We start from the raw sequence: 25,100 nt of genomic DNA, 5'->3' as shown, positions 1-25,100 counted from the left end.
GTGGAGTATAGATGCTGAATGAACCATACTATTTCTTTTGTTTTTGGTGCTGTTGTTTTTCTATTTTGAGGTTTTTCCTCATTGCTCTGATTTTTCTCTTATAATATGACTAATGCAGAAATATGTTTAATGTTATTATATATACATATACATACATACACACACACACACACACACACACACACACATATATAAAACCTATATCAGATTACCTGCTGTCTAGGGGAGGGAGGGAGAAAAATCTGAAATTGGAAAGCTTGTATAAACAAAAGTTGAGAACTATCTTTACATGTAACGGGAAAAAAAAATAAAATACTTTATTAAAAGAAAAAAAATGAGGTTCCTGGTCCCCAGGTTAAGAATCTTGTATCTAGTCAAGGGAAGTACTAAAGCAAGCAGAGAAAGGGAAATTCTCTGTGGGTACTTTGAATTATGTGTAACTTATACTTGCAATCATATTGGTATTTCCAGGTCTCCTGTTTAGTGTGCTCTAATTTCTAACACCAAAGAATAATACAGTGCTGTGAGGAAAAAAAAAATTTGATAATCTCTTCTCTAGTTTGACTCCTTAATTTTGTTGTTGTTGTTGTTGCTCGGTTGTTTCGGTCACTCTCTCTTAGACCAAGACAGTCATGATGGAAGGCTTATGGCTTATATGCCCTTTGGAAAAGGAGTGTTCCTAAGGGTGGCAATCAACTCTGATTGGTTAACAATTAATGAGGGGTGGACTTTACAAAGAGACGTGAGCTCACTCCAATGAGGGGCTGAGAGTAACATCATGTCACTTTTGGACAGAGACTATCCCTATTCCCAGATCACCCCCAGACTTAAGCAATCTAAACAAAGGATCTCTATCTCCCACCCAAGCTTGAGCTATTTGGGTGGTGTGGCAATACCCAAAATGAAGAGAATATTGCATCAGCCTTGTACTTGAAAGATTGGACAAGGAAATAGGACAGGGGAAAAAAAGCTTGGGTCTCTCCAGATTTAATAATTGACTATTAATATAAGAGAGAAATAATCATTTCTCTCAATCATGCTGTCCCAAATAAGTCATGAATAAAAATAGCATAATAAATTGGTAAATGATATATTACTAATAGAAATGGTAAATAAAGAAAAATTTGGACAGTAGGTACTCCTAGGTCATTGTATTATATGGGTTGTATAGTGACAACATACTCTAAAGGGAAAGCTCTGGTTGGAGTCACCCATGGGTTTGTGTAGTAGACTGAAATAAAGTTATAGCATTACAGTAGATTTATTCATTTATTTTTAAATAATATTTTATTTTTCCCTAATTACATGTAAAGACAATTGTTAACATTAATTCTATTTTTTAATTTTAAAATTTTTCTTTCTCTCTCCCTCACCTTCCCCTTCCCTGAGACAGCAAGCGATTTGATATAGGTTATTCATAGTCTGTCATGTAAAACATATTACCATATTGGTCATGTTGTGACTCAAAGGGGAAAAAAACCACCATGAAAAAAAAATACAGAAATTGAAGAAGAGTATGCTTCAATCTGCATTCAGATTCCATCAGTTCTTTCTCTGGAGGTGGATAGGATTTTTCATCATGAAATTGTCTTGGATCATTGGATTGCTGAGAAGAGCTAAGTCATTCACAGTTGATCATCATATAGTATTGCTGTTACTATGTACAATGTTCTCCCTGTAGAAGTGAATGTTTACTTTTACAACCCCTACTAAAGTATGAGGAAAAACATATATACACCCCTCCCACACACAGTCAGTCATATGCTCCCTGGGGAAAAATCATATTGATGGCTCAAAACACATATTCTTTTAAAAATTCTTATTTATTTAATTTTTGATTTGTGAAATAAAAGAAGCATTTTGATGGCCAAAGCACATATTCTAACACAGAGAAGAAGAAAAAAAAATAGCCCTTGATACCACTGAATATGGGGAAAGGGAGCTAAGCTCCATAATTTTGATTCAGAAGTAAATTCTTTCTGTGAAGAACTTTATTGGTGGAGAAAAGGAAGGCAAAGACCTGTGTAGCAGCACTTGTAGGATGGGCAGGGTAGTATAGTGAAAAAGAATGGGGAATTTGGAATCAGAGGAAGTGAATTCGAATCCAAGCATTGGCATTTCTGCTTGTGTGAGGTTGGACAAATCTGTCTGGACTTTCCTTCCCTAATCTTCAATATACAGACTTCTACTAGAAGTTCTCTCCGAGGTCCCTTTCAGTTCTTTTTTTTTTTTTTTGGTGAGGCAATTGGGGTTAAGTGACTTGCCCAGGGTCACACAGCCAGTAAGTGTTAAGTGTCTGAGGCCGGAATTGAACTCAGGTACTCCTGACTCCAGGGCCGGTGCTCTATCCACTGTGCCACCTAGCTGCCCCCCCTTTCAGTTCTAATCCAGCCCTGGCAACAAACCATATGCATAAAGACACATCTGAAAGTGCTTTCTCAGAAATCAGACAGTTAGAGAACACTAGTGATACAGGAGACCTTTTGGTTCATTCTAATCCAACTACTTCTTTGAACAGATAAAGAAAGTGAGCATATGATACGACCATTTCTCTCTGTGGTGGGAAAGTTGTCTCTTGAGTGTTTTAAGTAGAAGGTCAGGGGAGGAGCTGGGTTTCACATTCACTGGTGTTTCCTAGTTTCACCTTGAAAGTTATGATGGCAAAATAAATTTATGAAAGCTTGAGATACAGAGACAGTGGCTGAGACTATGGATTAAAAAATTAAACCTGAAAGCCTCCATTTTACTCTTATTAGATGGAGATTGGCAGGAGCTGGGACAGGAAGAGACAGAATACTGAAGATTTGAGGTCAATCATTAGCTTAGAGAGAAGGCCTTTGAATTCTTTCCAGATAAGTGTGTAGAACATAAAGTCGATATTCACTTAAGACTTATTGAATGAATAAATGTTAATTAAGCTATCTCTGAATTGGCTGAAGTAAAGCATAGCTTTCACTTGACCTATTAACTTTTTCCTAACAGATACTGTCTTATCTGTTCCCGGCCCCTTACTCTTTTGAGTTCTTCCTCTTGTTTTCAAATGATTGTTTGAAAAATCTTCACTGGGCCCCACCATCCTTTCAACCTATCAACTTATGCCTCTGCTTCCTTTCATAACCAAACTTCTACAAAAAGTTGTCTATATTTGTTGCCTGCACTTTCTCATTTCCCACTATTTTCTCAACTCTTGCTTACATCTCCCACTGAAACTATTCTCTCCAAACATAATTGATTTCTTTGTTGATGAAACCAATAACTTTTTCTGAGTTCTTATCCTTCTTAACTTCCCTGCAGTCTCATAGTATTTAACTACCTCTTATATAGTGGGAATAATATCTGCCATGTAGATCAGGCTAGTTTTTCCTCCAAAGTTATTGAAACCATCTTCAACACTTAATTGATTTATAGGACTAAGGCCTGGGCTGTTGACACAGCTTGCTGATGGCCCAAGTACAATGGCCAGTCCACTAGGAGAGGGTGGGGTTACTTTCCCTCAAGTTTGATCAATGATCCATCAATGCCAGCACATTGTAGCTGTATTCAATTGAATCCATGCTCTATCCTTGCCCAGTGTACTTTCCATACTATGGCTAAGTGCACCTCCTTTTGTTAACTGTCAGATGGTCAGAGAGTCTTTTTTTCAATTCTGAACGTGAAACACTAGACCAAGTTGAATCACATCTAGTCTACTACAATAAGCAATAGCAGTACATCAGAAGATGTTTGATTCTCCTAGTTACAGAATGAGGAAAGAAGCCAAGCCTGGAATGAAAGGATAGATAGATAGATAGATAGATAGATAGATAGATAGATAGATAGATAGATAGATAGATAGATAGATAGATAGATAGATAAGTAGGTAGGTAGATAGATAGATAAGTAGGTAGGTAGATAGATGGAGCATTTATTAGATGTTTACTATGTACCAGATACTGTGCCAAGCTCTAAAGATACAAATACAAGTAAGCAAGACAGTTTGTGTCCTCAAATAACATATTCAAATGGGGGAAAGGCATAACATAAAGGGGACCTGGAAAACTGGGAAAGGGGGAACAGTACATGGGGATGGCATGGAACTAGTGGTTGGGAAGTGAGGTGGAGGCTTGTTTCTGGGCAAGATACGGTGAAATCTCACCTATTACAGTCCAGGTTTATGGTTAGAGTGATGAAAAATGGTTTGGAGCTGGAGTCCATGTAGCGAAGGGGAAACTTATGTCTTGTCAAGGATGGTCTTTTATGTACGAAAGTATAATATGACACAGATGCTGAAGGTGGGCTCTCTCAGTAGAACAGGAAGGAAGTCCCCACTGACCCAAAGAGAGAATCAGCCCCTGTGGGTACTTTAGGACATTTACATGAAAGATAAAGACAACGGCAGGGGAAACATCACTTAGTTACTGTTAATAGTCCTAGAAAAGTTGATATACATTTATTAAGGGTGCTGCTGTGGGTTTTAGCCTGTTTACATGAAGTCCTCCTGGTAGGACTTCCTCTCCAGAGTTCATGATTTCTGGCTCTGTTTTGTACAGTCTTGGAGTGGATAAAGGAGCTTACTGATGTTTCCCTTTGGATTTCTTGATCATTATTTGATCCTGTGTCCCTTTTTAGTTCATTGATAAAGCATATGTGAGAGAGCTGGTTCCCACTCTGTATAACTGGTTCCTATTGTATATTTGTGAAACTGATTATTTTAAATGCAAGTACAGTATTTTATAATTGCCTCTATTAAATTTCATCTATTTTGTTATTCCAGTATAGAATAATTAGGTAAATCTGTTTTGAATGACCATGGATCTCCATTGAGAAGGCCCCCAAATGTCCTAGGCTTGAAGCAATCAGTATGCCATCCCCAAAAGGGAGAATCAGTAAAACCTCTCTGCCAATTAGGATTCCCTAGGTATTACTTATAATCAATCTTAAACATGAATTGTGGGGGAAAATTATAGATACTTCATTGGCCCACGATTTAATCAGTGTAGGAACTTCCTTCATTGGGACAAATTTCTTTTTTTTTCTTTTATTGATAATAAACACTTTTATTTAAAGTTTTGAGTTCCACATTCTATCCCTCTTTCCCTCCTTCCCTTCCCCCCTCCCTGAGGCAGTAAGCAGTCAGATATAGGTTATACATGTGTACTAATGTAAAAATTACCATTTCAGTCCTTTGTAAAAGGAAGCTCAAATAAAAGGAAAAAATGAAAAATAAAATGAAAAATAGCATGCTTTAGTCTGTGTTCAATCAATATCAGTTCTTTCTTTGGAGGTGGATATTATATATGCTTCATCATTAGTCCTTTGGGATTGTCTTAGATCATTGTATTGCTGAGAGAAGTTGTCATTCACAGTTTTTTTTTTTTATCAAGCCATTCTGTTGTCACTGCACAATGTTCTCCTAGTTCTGCTCACTTCACTGTACATCAGTTCATATAAGTCTTTCCAGGCCTTTCCAAAATCATTCTGCTTGTCATTTCTTATAGCACAATAATATTCCATTACAAGCATATACCACAGCTTGTATAGCCATTCCCCAGTTGATAGGCATTCCTTTGATTTCTAATTCTTAGCCACCACAGAAATAGCTTCTATAAATATTTTTGTTACAAATAGGTCTTTTTCTATTTTGGGGGATATCTTTGGGATATAATCCTAGCAGTAGTATTGCTGGATCAGAGTATACACAGTTTTATAGCCCTTTGGGCATAGTTCCAAATTGCTCTCCAGAATGGTTGGATCATTTCACAACTCCACCAGCAGTGGATTAGTGTCCCTCTTTTCCCACAACCCATCCAACATCCAACATTTTCCTTTTGTTATATTTGCCACTCTAATAGGTGTGAGGTGATACCTCAGAGTTGTTTTAATTTGTATTTCTACGTTCATATCCTTTGACTATCAAGTTGGGAATGACTTGTATTTTTATGAATTTCACTCAGTTCTCTATATATTTGAGAAATGAGGTCTTTATCAGTGATATTTGTTGCAAAAATTATTTCCCAGTTTTCTGCTTTCCTTATAATTTTGGTTACATTGGTTCATTGGGACAAATTTCAGTTCCTTTATAGCTTATTGGGTGGTTCTCATGAATTACTGCAGATAGGAAAAAATTTAGAACCTGATGACCAGTGTTCTCATGATGATTCACCTCCTTACTCACCAAGGTTGGTCCTCAGATGCTTGCCTGCCTACTATGTAATAGTCCTACATTTACCAGTTTGATAAGATCTGACAGAACATAGTTTTCTAGAACCCAGGATCACCTATGCATTATCATGAACCATTAAAAGTAGGCTGTAATAGAGGTGTGTTGTATATAGAATTATAGGTATTTTTTCAATGACATAAAAATTAAACTTTTTGTTATTTTAGCTAAGAACCTGCCTTTCCTTAAAACCTGGGTTGAACAATATGTGACATCTTAAAGTTCAGATCTTTTTTTTAAGAGTTATTGATACCCCTTTAAAAAAAACACACACACACCAGAGTCATTTCCTGATATACCTCATGTTCAATTGAACAAAAATAGTTAATCAAAATTGACTGTCTTCATATGACAATAAATTCAACATTCCGTACCTATAATTTCTCACATCTCTTATGAAAAGAGTTATATATTCTTTCATATTTTCTCCATGACCTAGATTGAGTATTACAATTAGTAAGATTTTGACTACTTTTTAGTGTTAGTAAAATTCATATTATTGTAATTTTCATATATATATATTATCCTCCTGTTTTTGTTTTCTTCACTTGTATCAGTTTGTGTTAACATGTTTGTCTGAATTCCATATATAGCTATTTTATACATATACATGCAGATACACATATATTTGTCTTTTCTTATGGCACGTTAGTATTTCATGCATTTATATATCCTAATTTGTCCAGCCATCTCCTAGTCATGGAGTAGTCACTTTGTTGCTAGGTTTTTTGTTGTTGTTACCATAACAACACTGCTATGGGTATTTTGGAATATATAGCACTTTTCTGTCATCATACACACACACACACACAGAGTAGTGAGATTTTAGAGGGTGGGTATACAAGGGGTTTAGCAACTTTTCTCACATAATACAAAATTGCTTTCTGGAATGAATGGACCAATTCAGTCAGTCAGTAGACATTTTTTTAAGCATCTACTATGTGCTGAGCATGGGCTAAGTGCTGGGGATACCAAAAGAGGCAAAAGGCAGCCCCTGCCCTCAAGGAGCTCACAGTCTAACAGGGAAGACAATAAGCAAAGAAATATGTATGTGCGAACAAGCTATATACAGCATAAATAGGAAATAATTAAGAGAAGAAAGGCACTAGAGTTAAGTGGGATTGGGAAAGCCTTCTTGTATCAAGATTTCACTTGGGACTTGAATGAAGCCAGGGATGACAGGAGGTAGAGATGAGGAGGGAGGGAGAATATTCCAAGGCATGGAGAACAGACAGAAAAAATACTTAGAGCTGAGAGGTGGAGTGTCTTGTTTGTAGAAAGCAATTAGGCCAGTGTCCCTAGACTGAAGAATATGGGGTGAGGAGTAAGGTCCAAGAAAACTTGGAGGGGAAGACAGTAGGTAATAAAAGGCTTTGAATGTCATAGGATTTCATATTTGGTCCTGAAGGGAATAGGAAGCCAATTCACAGCTCCACCAACAAAGTAGCAGTGCCTGTTAACATCTACACCCCCCCCCCAGGGCAATGAGGGTTAAGTGACTTGCCCAAGGTCACACAGCTAGTAATTGTCAAGTGTCTGAGGCTGGATGTGAATTCAGGTCCTCCTGAATCCAGGGCCAGTGCTTTATCCACTGTGCCACCTACCTGCCCCTACATCTTTTTAATGTCATAGAAGAGCCCATGTATTTCATAAAGAGGGATTTTTTTCCAAAAAAAAAAAATCCTACTTAAATCAATTTCATTTCAGATTCATACTTTAGTCTCACAAAGATCCTTTGAGATGTTTGTGAGAATTTAGCATTTAAGGAAGAAATTTAAAACGGTTTAGTTTTCAGAGTTCACCTAGAATTCATTGCCACAGGTTTCATTACAAGGAAAACATAAGAAATTTGAAGGGCTCATTTGTTCATTTCTCATTGGTCGTACATACATTTACTCCTGCCTTCTCATGTCAAGCCCTCGCTAAATCTGCAAAAAGCCCATCTCTAGCCATTGCTTTTGGGGATAGCCCTGTGTTCTCGAGTTTAGACAGAGGATTTATCTTTCTGGAACTAGTTTTCTCCTTACAGGTTATCATTTATAATAATCGTAAAGTCTCTAGATTATGAATTTGAGGTTTCAACAAGAACTGCTTATAATATAATCAACACAATTACCATGTTTTTCCCATCCTGCTTTGAGATTTTAATGCTAGTTCTGGTTCCCTATTGCTAATTATTCAGTTTGTACTCAGCTCCCTTTCCTTTTCCCTCTTCCCGCACTTTCTGTGTTTTTCTTTGATCTTTAGGATACATTCTCCATAGAGCAAGCAAAGGCAAAGAAACAGAGGAAATGAAACTTAAAACCAGTTCATTTGGCTTTTTGAAAGTAGATGTTGGTGGGCAGGAAGTTGAAACTATTGCTCGAAATGGCCTTGTAAAATGATTCACAAAAGTCCTTTGGCCACACTGTCTTGCCCTGAATTAGCATAGATGATCAAGAGGACTTGCTCTGTTGTTTCTTGTGGTTGTTTTTTGTTTTGTTTTGTTTTGTTTTTTCCTGAAGGAGAGGAAAAAAAATTATAGAAATAGCTCACCCTGTGCGGTTGGAACTTTGTATTGGGAGTCAGGTGACCTGAGGTGCTAGCTATTTGAGTGCCCTTGGGCAAGTGATGGAAATTTCTTGCTTCTTCATTTCTTTGTTGATGAAATGAAGGTTCGCACTAGCTATTTATTCTAAGAGGTCCCTGCCACTTCCAGGATCCCACAATTTAATTATTTACAAGGATTATATCTGAAGCAAGTTGCATTTTGGTGGAAGTAGAATAGAGCACTCCTACATTTACTTTAACTCCTCACCTCACTTCTTCCTAGGGCCTTTTGTATTATGTCTAGTAGGAGGACCTTTACACAGGAAAAATATGCTAGCTGCTGGGGTAGGGTTTGTAGGACATGGCCATGGGGTGGTTTTGCTTGGTTTGTTAAAGTTTATTCAGTGCCAGGTAGTGAAAAGACCCCCCCTTGGATTGAACCCAGGAGGAAAGAGAACTGACACTTAAAAGTTGAAGGGACAAGGGTTTAAGCCTCTTGAACTCTCTGAGCCTCAGTTTTCTCATCTGTATAAGGGGGATAATACTTGTTCTACCTTCTTGCCTTATGGAGTTGTGGGGCAAATTCTTTGTTAACTTTAAAGTGCAATGTAGATGTGAGTTTTTAATTATTGTTCTTTGGTCTTTAAGCTTTTTCTTCTTGGGGGTATAAGTGGAGACAAAGTGGGAGTAAAGTAGGTTGATTCTTTTGACTTTAGGGCCTAAATGAAGCAATTTTTCTTTCATTACCTAAGCTCTATTAACTGGGTTCATCTTTTTGAAGAAATGTGCACTATTTTAGCATTTATTGGGTATTATAACTATTAAAAGATTGTCAAATTGTGAGGAAATAATGTTCATATTTTGAATTACTTCACAAACAAATTAAATCAAAACAAAGATTTTGTTTTGTTTTTGTTTTTTTTTCTGCGGGGCAATGGGGGTTAAGTGACTTGCCCAGGGTCACACAGCTAGTAAGTGTCAAGTGTCTGAGGCCGGATTTGAATTCAGGTACTCCTGAATCCAGGGCCAGTGCTTTATCCACTGCGCCACCTAGCCGCCCCAAAACAAAGATTTTTTTAAAAAGCTATTTAAAAATAAAGTTTTGGGGACCAGCTAGGTGGCGCAGTGGATAGAGTAACCTTATAAGGTTATAGTAATAACCTTCTAACTGTCCCAGATTCTGAGGCAACTCACCATTCTGATGAAGTTGCTTATCATAATAAACTATCGCTGGTCCTAGAGTCAGGAGGACTTGAGTTCAAATGTAGTCTCAGACACTTGACACTTACTAGCTGTGTGACCCTGGGCAAGTCACTTAACCCCAATTGCCTCACCCTCCCCCCCCCAAATAAATAAATAAAGTTTTTTCTTATATCCTATAATCTTAAATATATCATTTTTTCTCTTTTAACAGAAAAAATATAGAAAAGGATTTGTTGATATTTCAAAAATCAAATGTGTGGAAATAGTGAAGATTGATGATGGTGTTATTCCTTGTCAAAATAAATATCCATTTCAGGTGAGTGTTCATGTTTTTGCTTTTGCTTTTGCGTGTTGCAGGGTTTTGAGTTAAGCTGACTATTTACCATTATCATTTCATCATTTCAGTGCTTTAGAATTTCTTCATCTACTGATGTTGAATGTGTTCACCACTTTATTAGACATTTGTTATCAACAAATTTCCCCCTAGAGTTTCTTAATATTTGCTTGTGTGCTGAAATTTTCCAAGACTTGTTTGACTCTGTTGATTTAAACCAAATGTTCTTAACTTGGGGTCTATGAACTTTTTACAAAAATAATTATACTTCGGGGCAGCTAGGTGGCACAGTAGATAGAGCACTGGCCTTGGATTCAGGGGTACCTGAGTTCAAATTCGGCCTCAGACACTTAGCACTTACTAGCTGTGTGACCCTGGGCAAGTCACTTAACCCCAATTGCCTCACCACCCCCCCCCAAAAATTATACTTCAGTCTAATTGATTTCCTTTGAAATCCTATGTATTTTCTTTTATGCCTTTAAAAACTTTATTCTGAGAAGGGGTCCAGAGGTTTCACCAGACTGCCATATAGGGCCCAAGACAAAAATGTTAAGAACCCTGACCTAAAACAATGTTACCCAATAGCTGCCTCTGAAAATAGTCCTCTCACTGTACAGCCAGTCAGACTAACTTTATCTCAGGCAAGATAAAGAAGTACCTGTAGTTTCTTGTTGGAAATGAAAAAGGTTGTCATAGACCTCCTCTGTGATCTTTCATGGCCTGAGTGAAGAGCTCTTGTGTTAAGCATCGTTTGTGTTCTCAAAGTTATTATGAGGCTATGTAATAATTTTATCTAGCTATCATTCTTTGGGGTGTGGGTGTGTATGTGTGTTCTTATTTGATCCTCACAAGAATGCTAGTACAAATATTAGTGGTACATGTATTATTGGAATGGTAGCCCAAGTATTATTCTTCCACTGTATAAGAGAAAATAAGTCTTAGATTAAGTAATTCCCAGCCATCTACTGCTAGTTAATAGAATAGCTATAACTATAGATACTGGATATGCTATCCCATCTTTTACTGGAAACCTTCCCTAACCCTTCTTAATTCTAGTGCCCTCTCTCTGTTAATTATTTTCTGTTTATCCTGTATGTAGCTTCTGTGTGTGTGTGTGTGTGTATGTATATGTATATGTCTGCATCCCTCTGTGTGTTTGTGTGTGTGTCATGTTGTCTTTCCAATTAGATTGTAAGCTCCTTGAGAGTAGGAACTGTCTTTTGCCTCTTTTTGAGGGACAGTGGGTTTGTTCTTTTAGACCTACATATCTTTAATCACTCTCAAACTCAGACATCTGCTCTTTGATAGGGAGGTTACTGCCTCTAGTTTTAAGCTTTTACTTTTTAGACTATCCCTGACACCCAGAGTCTTAAGAAAGTCTCAAAGATGGGAAATAACTTGGCTCCACCAAATGGAAATGACATGTCTTTTCCTATGCAGATTGTCTGCATCTTCTCTCTCCCATCGATAACCTTCTAACTGTCCCAACTTCTGAGGCAACTCTAAGCCATTCTGATGAAGTTGCTTATCATAATAAACTATCACTGGGTAGATATTCAGTGTTATTCAGTTTTAATGGAGCTTTGATAATAATTGCTAACATTTAATATTAGAACATTAAAGGATGAAAATAATTTTGCATCTATACTCTTTGAGGTAGATAATATCAGTTTTATGATCCTTATTTTATAGATGAGAAAACTGAGTCTTAGAGAAATTAATCCATGGTTGCATAGCTATTTGGTGCCAGAAGCTGGATTTGTACCTAGATCTTCATCACTCCAAGGCGAGAACTTCACAATATCTTGCCACATTAAATATGAAAATTAATTTTGAGAGCACTGTGTCCTTTTTATTAAATTACCCCAACTTATCCATGTATTGTTAATGTGCCCCATCATAAAGAAGTTGCTTTATTTCAGACATTGTAGTTTATAGTTATCATGTTTTTTCATATTTCTATTCCTGTTATTCTTAGTTTTAAAAAAATCCATGGATTCATTCCTTTAAGAGGTGTTTACTGGGGCAGCTAGGTGGCACAGTGGATAAAGAACTAGCCCTAGATTCAAGAGGACCTGAGTTCAAATAGGGCCTCAGACACTTGACACTTACTAACTGTGTGACCTTGGGCAAGTCACTTAACCCTCATTGCCCCGCAAATAAATAAATTTTTTTTTTAAAAAAAGAGGTGTTTATTAAAAAGCTGCTCTGTACCAAGCATGGAATAAGGAAAAGGGTATAAAGACAGAAGCTGCCCTTTTATCAAGGGCCTTTTCTGTTTCCATTGTTATAATCATGAGGTTTGGGGGTTTTTTTAGTACTTTTTGTTTATATGGTAGATTGTTCATAGTTTTTCTGTTGTTGTTGAACCAGTCTTGAATACCTAGTATAAACTCTGTTTGGTCATGAGGAATAATTTTTAATGTGTTGTTGTATACTATCAGCTACCATTTTATGTAATATTTTAACTTCCATATTCATGAAGGGCATTAGTATATACTTGGCAAATTTTAAAATAAACTCAGTATTTGCCTAGGGATAGTTTATGAACTAGTAATCAGTATTTATGACTGGTTTATGTATACTTGTAAAGAACATATATTTCCTGCTTTTCCCATTTGGTTATCTGTATGTCTGATATTTCCAAAATATTAAACAAGCAGATCAGATCTATGTTTTCTTTACTGTTAATCTTTTCTTTTGATTTGCCAAATGTGAAGTCTACTTATTTTTGTCTTCTTCTTACATTTCTGTTAAAATTAATTTTATGAATTTACTAGTATAATTGTTACATATATATATATTTTTGTGGGGGGGGGGCGGCGGCAATGGGGGTTAAGTGACTTGCCCAGGGTCACATAGCTAGTAAGTGTCAAGTGTCTGAGGCCAGATTTGAACTCAGGTACTCCTGTATCCAGGGCTGGTGCTTTATCCATGGCACCACCTAGCTGCCCCTACTTATATAATTTTATATTCTAACTTACATGGTATTTATAAATTGAGAATTGTTAAATACTTCTCTTATTTCTCTTGATAGTACCAACCTCTTGATCACTTAGGATGGTACTTCAATTATCTTTCAGACTTCTCTCTCTTTACTCCCTATCTCAAATGAATGAACATAATGTTTCAATCCTGTCTTTCCAATAATTCTCACATCTGTCTGCCTCTGAACTTCCACCGTGCAAGCCTTCATCTTATCACCTAGATCAGAGGTGCAAGCGGCCAGAAAATTGAAGCCCAAACCAGATTAAAATGTTTAACAAAATAAATACAAATACAGTAGAGCATGGATAATGTTAAATTGTGGTTTTCTAAGTCAACATGTGGCTCTGCATTTCTATTTGAGTGTGACAACATTGACCTGTATTACTGTAATAGCTTTCTAACTGAACTTCTTGGTTGTTTATCACTTTTCCAATCCATCCTTAATACCCCTGCTCAAATAATCTTCATAATGTAGAATTCTGATCATGTCACTCCTATTTTTAAAAACCTTCAGTGGTTCCCCATTTCTTATCAATAAGTTAATAAATCTTTGTTTTCTACTGTGCCCCTTCACATACACTATGTTCCAGCCAAACTACAGTACTCTTTGTCACCCATTGCCACTCTGTACTGTCATTTCACTGTCTTTTGACTCTTATCTCCCTTTTTTTCTCACTTTCTGGGGCTGAAGCTACATAATCACCTTGTGTAACAGCTGACATCTTTGAAGAAAATCTTGTTACTTATCATTAAGAAAGTTTCTCTAAGAGTGTATTGTTTCTGGCAACTGTCATTGGTTCCTTTCCTACTGCCCGCTTTTTTTTCTGTTCTGGTAGGATCTTGGCCAGATCCCTTCTAACATGTTGCTTCCTTGTTTGATATTCAAGTGGGATTGGAAGAGTACATACAGCCAAACTCTAGTTCATTTGGGGGACTGTGGAGCACACATCTATCCTAAAATCGACCTGTATTCCTGGCTTTACCTTGGTTCTTTCTAAGAGGCAAGCTTGGCATAGTGAAAGAGGGCTGGACTGAGAGTCAGGTCACTCCTTGTATCTTGCCCTCAAAACTTATAGATGCGGGGGCAGCTAGGTGGTGCAGTGGATAGAGCACTGGCCCTGGAGTCAGGAGCACCTGAGTTTGGATCCAGCCTCGGACACTTAACACTTACTAGATGTGTGACCCTGGGCAAGTCACTTAACCTCACTTAAAAAAACAAACAAAAAAAACCTTATAGATGCAAGATCATTGGCAAGGGATCACCTGTCTGAACCTCGATTTTTAAAAATACATAAAAGAGAGATAATAAAAATTTGATTACCTGCCCTGTGAAGAAAGAATTTTATAAACCTTAAAGCTTTATGTGAATGTGATCTATTGTTCGCCATATAGCTGCCCCTATCGTTGTTACAATTCTGTGATATTCTCACAGTTGTTACATCATGTCTGTTCATATGCAAACTTACTGAGAAAGGAATAATTTGTTAAATGGTTTATTAATGGAAAAACTATAAAAATATTTATAGACAGCAATGGTACTAAGGTGAAGGTAGGTGACTGTGGTAATTCACAGCTGTCTAGGGTAAAATGATAGACTGAAAGCAAAAGTGCTGGAGGACTTTCCCAGCCTCTACACCTGGTCTTAATACTAAAATAGCAAAGAGGCAGAGCCAAGCAGAACAGTTTGCAGCTAAATAATCCAATTAAAAACGGTTGCTTTTTGCTTATACACTACATGAGTGCATTGCTTTATGCAAGATTTTGTTCCAGAAGAGTTTTATTTAAATTGACTTTTTGTAATTTGAATCCTATTTTAAATACAATAGGAAACATTCAAAGAAAAAGCCTTCTGAATGTAAATCCATTTGCAAAGGGAGCAATCACCTCCTATTTTATCTTCGGTAGAATTCTAGATTTTCAACTATTGAATTTGACCAGTAACCAATGAGTGAAGAACTTAAAGGAAGGCAAAAAACATAAATAACTATAGATATGGAAGGTATTTAAGGGACAAGACAGACATGTCTCAATTAAAGCAAAAAATACCACCAATATATCTATTCAGTCATTTACATTTATAATTGCAAATGAGAGGATAGATCTACTGACATAATGAGAGAATAAATGCTGATTACAACAATTACAGTGGTCTGTGAATTATTTAGTAAGGAACAGCTGTATACTTATGATTCATAGATAAAAGATACATGATAAAATGGGTTCATTTTATTGGTAGTTAGGAGAAAAAGTTTGAAATAAACAACATAAAATTGTTCTACTAAGACACTGAAGGAGGATGCTAAAGGAAGAACTGAAAATTCACCAGTTGGATCTAAGGACATTTCAGGGCATCAAGGTGATAGAAGCAGCTGGGATTTGTGTATTTCTCTCACCTTATTTTAATCTTTTTTTCCTTCTGTTAAAAGAATCCTTTCAAATTTTTTTTTTCATTTTAGGAAGGAAGAAGGAAGTACTTGTATTTGTATAAGGAAGGGATCAAAGTACTTTGGATCTGAAATACGCTTTAATAAGCCTCTTTTAAAAAAAAAAGTTGTATGTGAATAGTTCTCACTGGGCTAATCTTTCATTTCATTTCAGGTTGTCCATGATTCGACTACACTTTACATTTTTGCCCCTACTGCACAAAGCAGGGATCGATGGGTGAAGAGCTTAAAGGAAGGTAAAAAGTATATATAATGTAAAATGTAAATAGATATGTGAGGAATTTAAGGGGCAGGACATGTCTGAATTAAAAACAAAAATACCATCAACATTTCTATTCAGTCATTCACATTTATAGTTGCAAATTAGAGGATAGATCTACTGACATGATGAGAACACAACCCTGCTGATTATGAGAAATGCAGTGGTGTGTTAATTCCTTAGAACAAGCAGTAATTTTGATATTATTTAATTTTGTGATGTCAGTGGCCATGTGTTGGTTCTTCTATTGATATTAGACTGATATAGAGTGTCTGACTTTGTCTAGGTGGAACCAGGTGAGCTGGTTTCTGGATTTCATGCCATATACATGTCTCCTTGCTCTCCTTGGTTGTCTTTGTAATTCTGTGGTGTAAAAAAGTGCTTAGCACATTGCCTGGCACATAGTAGACATTATAAACAAGGCTTATTTCTTTCTCATCCTCCCTTCCATTCTCCCTATTTTAGTTGCTTCCTAAATAATTTTCTCCCAGTCTATCTCCTCTACATTATATCCTTCACATCACAGCTCAGGAAGTCTTTTTAATGGTCTGCATTTGTCATGTCACTATAATCTCCATAATCTTGCTTTTCTATTAAAATATAAATAAATTCTGTCTAATAAAATATAAATTCCTGATCCTAGCATTGCAGGTCTTCCACACTCTGACTTATCATTTCCAGACTTTTCTCATGTTACACCTCTTCATATGCTTTTTGTTGTAGCCTGATAGGACTCTCCTCTAAGGGGTATAGCTTGGCATAATGGAGCTTGGAATCATGAAACTCTGGGTTCATATCTTGGCTCAGTCATGTACTATGTGTATGATCCTAGTCACTGAATCTCTCTGCACCTCAGTTTCCTCTTTTGTCATATGGGATAATAATAGTACCTGTTTCACAGGGCTATTGCGGGGGCCAAATAGCATAATGAATATAAAATACATTGTAAATGTTTAAATACTATATAAATGTGAACTAGTTGTGATAAATATTATTAATGATTGTATGACACTTTCATCACCTTATTCAGTGCATTTGTTTGTGTTCCTACTGTACTGGAAATGGATTTCCCTTTTTTTCCCCTTGTATCTTTCTATCAAAATTCTTTCCCTTTCCAAAGTGGTCACTTCAGGTGGTCTTTCCTCCATGAAGCTATTCCGTTACACCCCCAGTGAAAGTGACCTTTCCTTCCTTAAATTTCTCATAATGCTTTGTCCATATCTCTCCTCTGTTCTTATTTCACTTCCCCTTGTAGGATAATTGTTTTATTATTAAAGATACTTATGGTATTATTCCCTATACTAGACTTAAAAGCAGGAACTGATATTCATTCCATAGAAAACTGCCTTATCTCCTAACATAGGATCGCATAGTCGATGGGAATCCAGTAAATCAGTAATGTTGATTGATTGTTTTGTCATGAAATGTTTAAAAATGGAGATATCTTAATTTGCATAAGCTTCTATCATCCCTTCCATGAAAGATTATGAGTTTTTTTGTTTTGTTGTGATACCATACAGTGTAGCAAACATCAGATATGTTAACAAAGGTTTCTCTGTTAATAAAAGAATAGGAACAAAACTAGATAACTTTACTGTATTATGTGGGCCAGACTACCCTAAATTATTTATCATGGAAATTTCATAATAAATACCATATAAAGGGAACATATAATATAATTCAAATATCATTTATGAATTCTTATTTTGGTGAATTGTCTCCTCTAATAATGGATGTTCCTTTGAATTACAGAAATCAAACACAACAACAACCTAATGGTCAAATACCATCCCAAACTCTGGGCAGATGGAATCTATCAGTGTTGTAGACAAACGGAAAAGTTAGCACCTGGATGTGAGAAATATAACCTCTTTGAGAGTAGTGAGTGTTATTTTGATTTTTTATAATTATCATTAATATTTGTTTTAGAGGTATATATTTGTGATCAATGCAGATAGTCAGGAAACTATGTGTCATGTGTCATTCTCATTACTTGCTTCCTAATAGCCTGCTATTGATATATTTTATTAGATTGAGAAAAATTACTGTTACTAAATCCATTTTAAGGAATTGAAAAAATTGGTCTATTTGGGGGTGGGGTGGGGCTTTCCATTGTATGACTTCACATATACACATGTGCATAAGAATCAACTCCCTTGATACACAATCAGGCACAATTTCTGCCTGATGATATAGCATTACAAATAATGGGTTTTTGTTGCCTTATTTATTACCAACTAGATGCTTTTCATATTTGTAGCTAAAAAGCATATCATATTAAACCCTAAACCTGACCACAGATATATCTAAATTTGGATATCATGCTCTGTACATTTTTCTTTTGGTCCAGTGGTCACCTAAAAACATCAGGACTTCATTGTGATAAATGCAGCGGCAATTTTCACTTAACTAATGAATCTCACCATGGATCATTACACTGTTTAAGGGTATTTTTTTATAAGGGTAGGGTTTATTTTTAATTAAAGGAGCTACAGGCTTATGGATAAATTAGAATTGCTACATTTTTATTCACTAAGAAACAAGGACAATGTAATTCAGTCTCTCACCTGTATGCACTAAATAAAGCCTATAGCTGATGATGATTATAGCAATTTTAGGGATTAAACTATTAAATATACAAAGTGGTGGGGCAGCTGGGTGGTGCAGAGGATAGAGAACCGGCCCTGGAGCCAGGACTACCTGAGTTCAAATCTGGCCTCAGACACTTAACACTTACTAGCTGTGTGACCCTGGGCAAGTCACTTAACCCCAATTGCCTCACTAAAAAAACAACAACAACAACATAAATATACAAAGTGGTGAGGTTTATTATGTTGATCTCATTCGACTTCATAATCCTTCCTGACACCTATGTAATATGCTTGGTCAATTAATTTTAGCTATTTAAAAATAGATTGGGTTTCCCCAGGAGGTAGTAAGCTCCACTTACAGTAGGTAATTGAGTAAAAACTAAATAGCCACTTGCCAGGATCACTAAAGCTTTGGAAGTTGGATTATGTGAATTCAGAGGTCTCTTTCAACCCCAACATACTAGTAATCATTGCACCTGAGTTCTTCAGGGATTCTCTGATATTTATTTATATCACATTAAGTATCTTCTGGACAAACCCAAGGTATCCGAAATGCTATTTGTTCTGTTTTATGAAGTCTTTGATATATTTTTCTAATTTTTCCCATTGAATCAGTACAGGGTATTTTTTCTGTGTATGTTTATTTCCTATGAGTTATTTATGTTGCATGTGTGCTGGAAATTGATTCATGTTGGACTATCATTTTCTCTTCTAACTTATTGGTTTCATTATGAATTTGACCCACTTCTTTTGTTGGTATTTCCAGGTATAAAGAAAGTACTACCTCCAGCGCCAGAAAAAAATAAGGTAGGGGAGCTCTAATTTACTGAAGGGTCTGTAGTTTAATCAATAATAAGTTAATTGATTAAATAATCAATATTGGTTTAATCAATTAGTTGATTAAACAAGTATTTATTAACCATTTTCTATGTGCCAGGGGGGGAAACAAGGTGGCACGGTGGATATAGTGCTGGGCCTGCAGTCAAGAAGATTCAGTTTCCTGAATTTAAATCTGACCTTAGACACTTACTAGCTTTATGACCCTAGGCAGGTCACTTAGCCCTGTTTGCCTCAGTTTCCTCAACTGTAAGATGGCTTGGAAAAGGAAATGGCAAACCACTCCAATATCTGCCAAGAAAACCCCAAAAGAGATCACAAAGAGTCAGACATGACTGAAATGTCTCAACAATAACAACAAAAATGCCAGGCACTATTCTAGACAATGAGGATGCAAATGCAAAGAATTAAATGATCCTGACTCACAAGTTTACATTCTATTAGAAGGAGACAATTTTTAAAAATCATATATATATATATATATGTGTGTGTGTATTATACACATATGTGTATAAATGTTAATATATTATATTTAACTACTAGGTATATAAAATTATATATATTATATATATATAATTTTTCATATACCTAGTAGTTAAATACAAAGTACTTTGAGAAGGAGGGCACTGGCAGTTGAGAGGAATCAGGAAAGGCTTCATGAAGAATATGGTATCTGAGCTGTATCCTCAAAAAAGAACAGGATCTATAAGGTGGAGGTAATGAAGGAGTGCATTCCAGGTATGAGAGGGCCTTCTATTGCAAAGGCACAAAGATGCCAAGATTACAAACCTAAGAAGCTGAAAGATTGTAGAGGGTTGATCAGTGAATGAGAGGTTGAAGATATGAAGACAGTAAATGTAGACAACTTTTTCAAGAAGCTTAAGAGATATTGGATGATCTCTTGAGGGGATGGCAGGATCTAGTGAAAATTTAAAGCATGGGAGAGACTTGGTCATGTTTGAATACAATAATGAAAGAAGTAGTTGAAAAGGGGAGAGAAAATATGAGAGAGATTGAATATGTTTGAAAATTCAGTTTGTTGGAAAAAATGGGAAAGGGTACTTTCAAGGGCACATGTAGAAAGAGGATGTCCTTAGTAAGGAAAAGGATTTTGTTAGAGTCATTGTTAAAGACTGGGGCAAAGGAGAAGAGAGTTGGGAGATGAGAATGAGTGAAGAGGGGACTCATCAAATGGCATCAAGTTTTTCAGCAAAGAAAGCAACAAGGTCCTCAGCTGAGGCTTTAGCTGGGGAGGCTTCAGGAGGGAAGAGAAGGTTTGGGATAGTTTCTGAGAAGAATGAGATAAGGAGTAAGATAGTTGACTGAAATTGTGTCAGCATATTATGTTCATCAGTGTTACAGCTGTTTTCCTGAGAATCACTGTTTCACAGAAGGAGAATTATCAGTGAGTAAATAAATATGACTGTCTCTTCTCCTTGATAAAAATTTGGAAACTGTAATTCAGGATTTTTTCAGCCTTTATTCTGCTCGAACTTTCTGTATGTATTTGGTATTGTTGACTTCCTCTGTCTTCTGGGTATCTCTCCTCCCATGGCTTAAGAGATACCATATTCCCTTGGTTCTTCTGCCTGTCTAACTGCTCCTCCATTGCTATTGCTGGCTCCCTGTCCTCTTCCTTACTGGACAAGGTAGGTTTTCCCCAAAGTGCTGTTCTCAGCCATCTTGTTGGTTCTTTTTACATTTTGTCTCTTAGCAGTCTCATTCATTCTCATGACTGAATTCAGCCATCAACTCTATGCACATTTCTCTTGAATCTATTTCCAGCTTTGCCCCTTTATAATTTTGAAATCCATGTCTTAAAATGCCACCAGGACATCTTATGAGGATGCTTTGCTGGTACCTGAAACTCGACATGCCTCCATCGAGCCTTGTTATCTTTCCATCTACCTCTGGCTTTCCTCTTTTGGTGAAATGGTTGTCATTCAGCTTCTCTCTCCCTTTTGAAACCTGTGTTTCTTTTTAATTACTGTCACAGCATGGCATGATATTCCTCCAGATGAAATTAGAAGAAACTGATGTTTCTACTTATTTTCTACCCTAAAAGTCTGGAACATTCAATGTTTCAAACAAAACATGGGTCTAGTGATGGAAGGAATGAGCTAGTCAAAACTTTGTGCTTGCCTAGGGCAGAAGAGATTTTTATCTTCTTTTTTTTTTTTCTTTAAAGCGAAGGCCTCCACCTCCTCTTCCGCCTGAAGAAGATAAAAATGAAGAAATAGTTGTAGCAATGTATGATTTCCATGCAACAGAAACACATGATCTCAGACTAGAGAGAGGCCAAGAATATATTATACTGGAAAAAAATGATGTTCATTGGTGGAGAGCAAGAGATAAGTATGGGTAAATAGACTTTCTCCATTATGTTCCTTTTGGGGAATATTACATGAAAAATAGATGTCTCTAAATTAAAAAGATATTTCAGAAGTCACATGTTATTATATAGATATCTACATATTGGTGGTTTGGTATACTTTTACTTGGGGATCTGCCTCATTCGTCCAGGAATGAGTATTCATATAGCACCTATCTTCCAGGGACTCTGCTAAGTGGTTTCAAATATTGTGAGAGAATTTAAGCTTATGTTTTTCATGCTAAGCTCTCCTTATTCCCTTTAATTTCATAATTTAAACTTTTCCCATTCATTTAAAATTCATTTAGGTGATCATATTTGAGACTAGCGAAGAGTCAAAGTAGTAAAAGCTATAAAATTTAATTTAGGCTTCCTAAGAGAAAATGAAGAGGGTTGAGTGACAAGAATACCTTGCAGACTTAATTTGCAGGGTACCAGGGCTCTTTCCCACAAACTCTGCCCCAGTGATACTCTCCCTACTTGTATTTTGAAATGCTGTATATGTGAAAAGAGCCCTCTTCCTGGTCAAAGCCTTTCACTCCTGCTTAGCCTATAGCTTTCTAGCAGGATTCAGTCATTACTAAGCCTCCCAACTCAGTGATGCTTAGGGCTCCTCCTGAATTGCTCTGGTGGGAGTTATAGTGTCAGCAGAGAGATTTTTTTCCCCCTCTGTTAATACTCAATGTTTACTTCTAGGAGTGAAGGATACATTCCAAGCAACTATGTTACAGGGAAGAAACCAAGCAACTTAGATCAATATGAGTAAGTAAATATTTTCATGACCAAGAAAAATAGATCATCTCCCTCTCTCTGTGTCTCTTTCTTTGTCTATTTCCCCCTCTCCTTCCCTTCCTCCCTCCTCCCTCTATCTCCCATTTTCTCTCCCTTTCCCCTCCTCCCACTCTATTCCTCTTCTTCTCCCTCCTTTTTCCCCCCTCTTCCTCTCTCTCATTCTCTCTCCCCTTCTCCCTTTCCTTCTGCCTCTCTCTTCTTCTTCCTCTCTTTTTCCCTCTCTCCCTCTACCTCTCTCATTCTATTTCTTCCCCCTCCCTCTCCTCACTCCGATCTTCTTCTGCTTCTCCCCCTCCAGCTTTTCCTCTCTCCTTTCCCTCCTTTGAGGCACTGTCTTGCTTAGATGCATGTATTTACATACATGTAAGAATACAGTAGGGTCAAGCTAAAGCAGTTCTAGGAAAAAGAACCCAAAAGTTATCCTGCTTCTGGCCCATTCATCCATAATTGAAGTACTTATGATGCACAAAGTGGCCTGTTTTTGATGCAATATATACATGTGGGTTCAGGCTGCAGTCACACTGGCTGCTCTGTAACTGGCTGCCAAAGTTTTACTCATTCCTTTTGTGAGTTTTTATATCCCCTTCTCAGTTATTCCTCTCCTCAATAGTAATATTTGCTTAAATGGAAAATGAAAACTGAACTGAGGTGCTAGCATACTTTATTTTTTATTTATTTAATTTTTTTAGTGAGGCAATTGGGGTTAGGTGACTTGTCCAGGGTCACACAACTAGTAAGTGTCAAGTGTCTGAGGCTGGATTTGAACTCAGGTACTCCTGACTCCAGGGCTAGTGCTTTATCCACTGTGCCACCTAGCTGCCCCCCCACCCCATATTTTATTTTTAATAGGGATCAGAGACCCAGGTGGAGTGACTGCTGTTGTAATAAGTACAAGGAGAGTAAGAACCAAACTAGCATAATTATAGAAGATAGCAGGGGTTGGAATTTTTAAGTGATATGGTCAAGAGGCCCGAGTAATAATTCTCTCTCTTTTTTTTTTTTTTTGCGGGGCAATGGGGGTAAAGTGACTTGCCCAGGGTCACACAGCTAGTAAGTGTCAAGTGTCTGAGGCCGGATTTGAACTCAGGTACTCCTGAATCCAGGGCCGGTGCTTTATCCACTGCGCCACCTAACCGCCCCCCCAAGTAAAGATTCTTGACACTGGGAAGAACACGGAGACATATCAACATGGTGCTATAGAAAAAGTGCTGAATTTGCAGTCAGATGATTTAAGTTCAAATTCTAACTTTGCCATTTAACTACTTGTGTATTGAGTCATTTTTCAGTCATGTCCAGCTCTTTATGACCCTATTTAAGGTTTTCTTGGCAAAGATACTAGAGTGGTTTGTTTCTCCAGCTCATCTTACAGATGAGGAAACTGAGGCAAACAGGGTTAAGGAACTTGTCCAGGTTCACACAGCTAGTAAGCATCTGAGGCTGGATTTGAATTCAGGAAGATGAAGTCTCCTTGACTTCAGGCCTGGCACTCTATCCTAACTTCTGGTGTCATTCTGGGCAAGGTCACCTCTGAACTTGTTTCCTTGAATTTACAATGAGAATTGGATGAGTTCAGAGGTCTTTTCCTACTCTAAATCTATGATCCTAAGGTCATCTGGCTCTCTAGCAGAATATAGGAACTTGATTTGTTTGGGGCCCCTCCCTTGTGGCTCATTTAGTTCCAGGAAAGAATTCTAGATAATGCCTCTCAATAAATTTATGTAAGCTAAAATTCGGCATTTACTGATGTCTTACATGCCTTACACCTACATATGACTCGCTGAACTTGCCAGGAAGTCCTCCATGGCTGTCCAGGAAGTGGAGATGTCTGTCATTCATTCACAGTATTTGAACCCAAAGGAGAAGTTGAAGGGAGGGGAAAAGGTGGACCTTGAATTTGGGCAGGAAAAGAGCTCTTCTCTGCCCCCTGGTGCCCTGTCATATCATGCCATTCTTGAAGGGAATCTTGCCTGGAAAGCCAGACAACAATCTTATCCCAAAGCTCTGTTTCTTGGTCACTAGGCCTCACCTTATCTTGCTTTCAATTTACCCAGGACTAAAAATAACCCATTTTCTGACCATTTGATGGACTAGAGCCATACTGCTTTTAGTATAGAACCTGGAAGGGCCCTAGACAGCAGAGTAGGTCTAGTGGTTGCTATTTGCCTCCATCTGGTGGTCTCTGAGGACCTTGGGTCTATTAGTAACATAGCTCTTGACTCTATATCCTTGGTGAAGCCAAGGGCCACTGGAAGGAAGCCATGAGAATCTTTGTCTTCCTTGTGACAGCACAAGTGCCACTTGTGTATGCAAAACCTCTCTTAACCCTCCCCTTTCTCCCATAAAGTGTTACTGTCCTTTTCCTCCAATAACCTTTACCATCTTCCTTTCTCATCATCCCCATTTGGCTCCTCCCCTGCCCCAGAGTACAATGTGCCTCTGAGGCAAGGATTATTTTTTTTCCTTTTCTCTCTATCTCCAGTGTTTAATTAGCATGCTTCCTTACAATTGAGGATGTAGAGTTGTAAAGTCCTCTAGTCCAGTTCTGTCCCCTTG

At 37.2% G+C, this 25,100-nt stretch overlaps 1 protein-coding gene across 1 annotated transcript in view; it reads left to right on the top strand.

The window, feature by feature from the left end:
- The window catches only part of TEC (tec protein tyrosine kinase), a 122,635-nt gene that overhangs the window by 74,567 nt on the left and 22,968 nt on the right, over positions 1-25,100 (top strand). Inside the window, exons 4-9 of the mRNA XM_043971048.1 lie at positions 10,143-10,247; positions 15,852-15,933; positions 17,709-17,837; positions 19,314-19,354; positions 21,573-21,745; positions 22,452-22,517. Coding sequence (XP_043826983.1) covers positions 10,143-10,247; positions 15,852-15,933; positions 17,709-17,837; positions 19,314-19,354; positions 21,573-21,745; positions 22,452-22,517 — 596 coding nt within the window. The remainder of the gene's footprint in view (positions 1-10,142; positions 10,248-15,851; positions 15,934-17,708; positions 17,838-19,313; positions 19,355-21,572; positions 21,746-22,451; positions 22,518-25,100) is intronic.

Source organism: Dromiciops gliroides, chromosome 6 (assembly GCF_019393635.1).
Source record: "Dromiciops gliroides isolate mDroGli1 chromosome 6, mDroGli1.pri, whole genome shotgun sequence".
Taxonomy (NCBI): domain Eukaryota; kingdom Metazoa; phylum Chordata; class Mammalia; order Microbiotheria; family Microbiotheriidae; genus Dromiciops; species Dromiciops gliroides.
The sequence above is the reverse complement of the archived record's forward strand: the minus strand, read 5'-3'. Positions and strand labels throughout refer to the sequence as shown.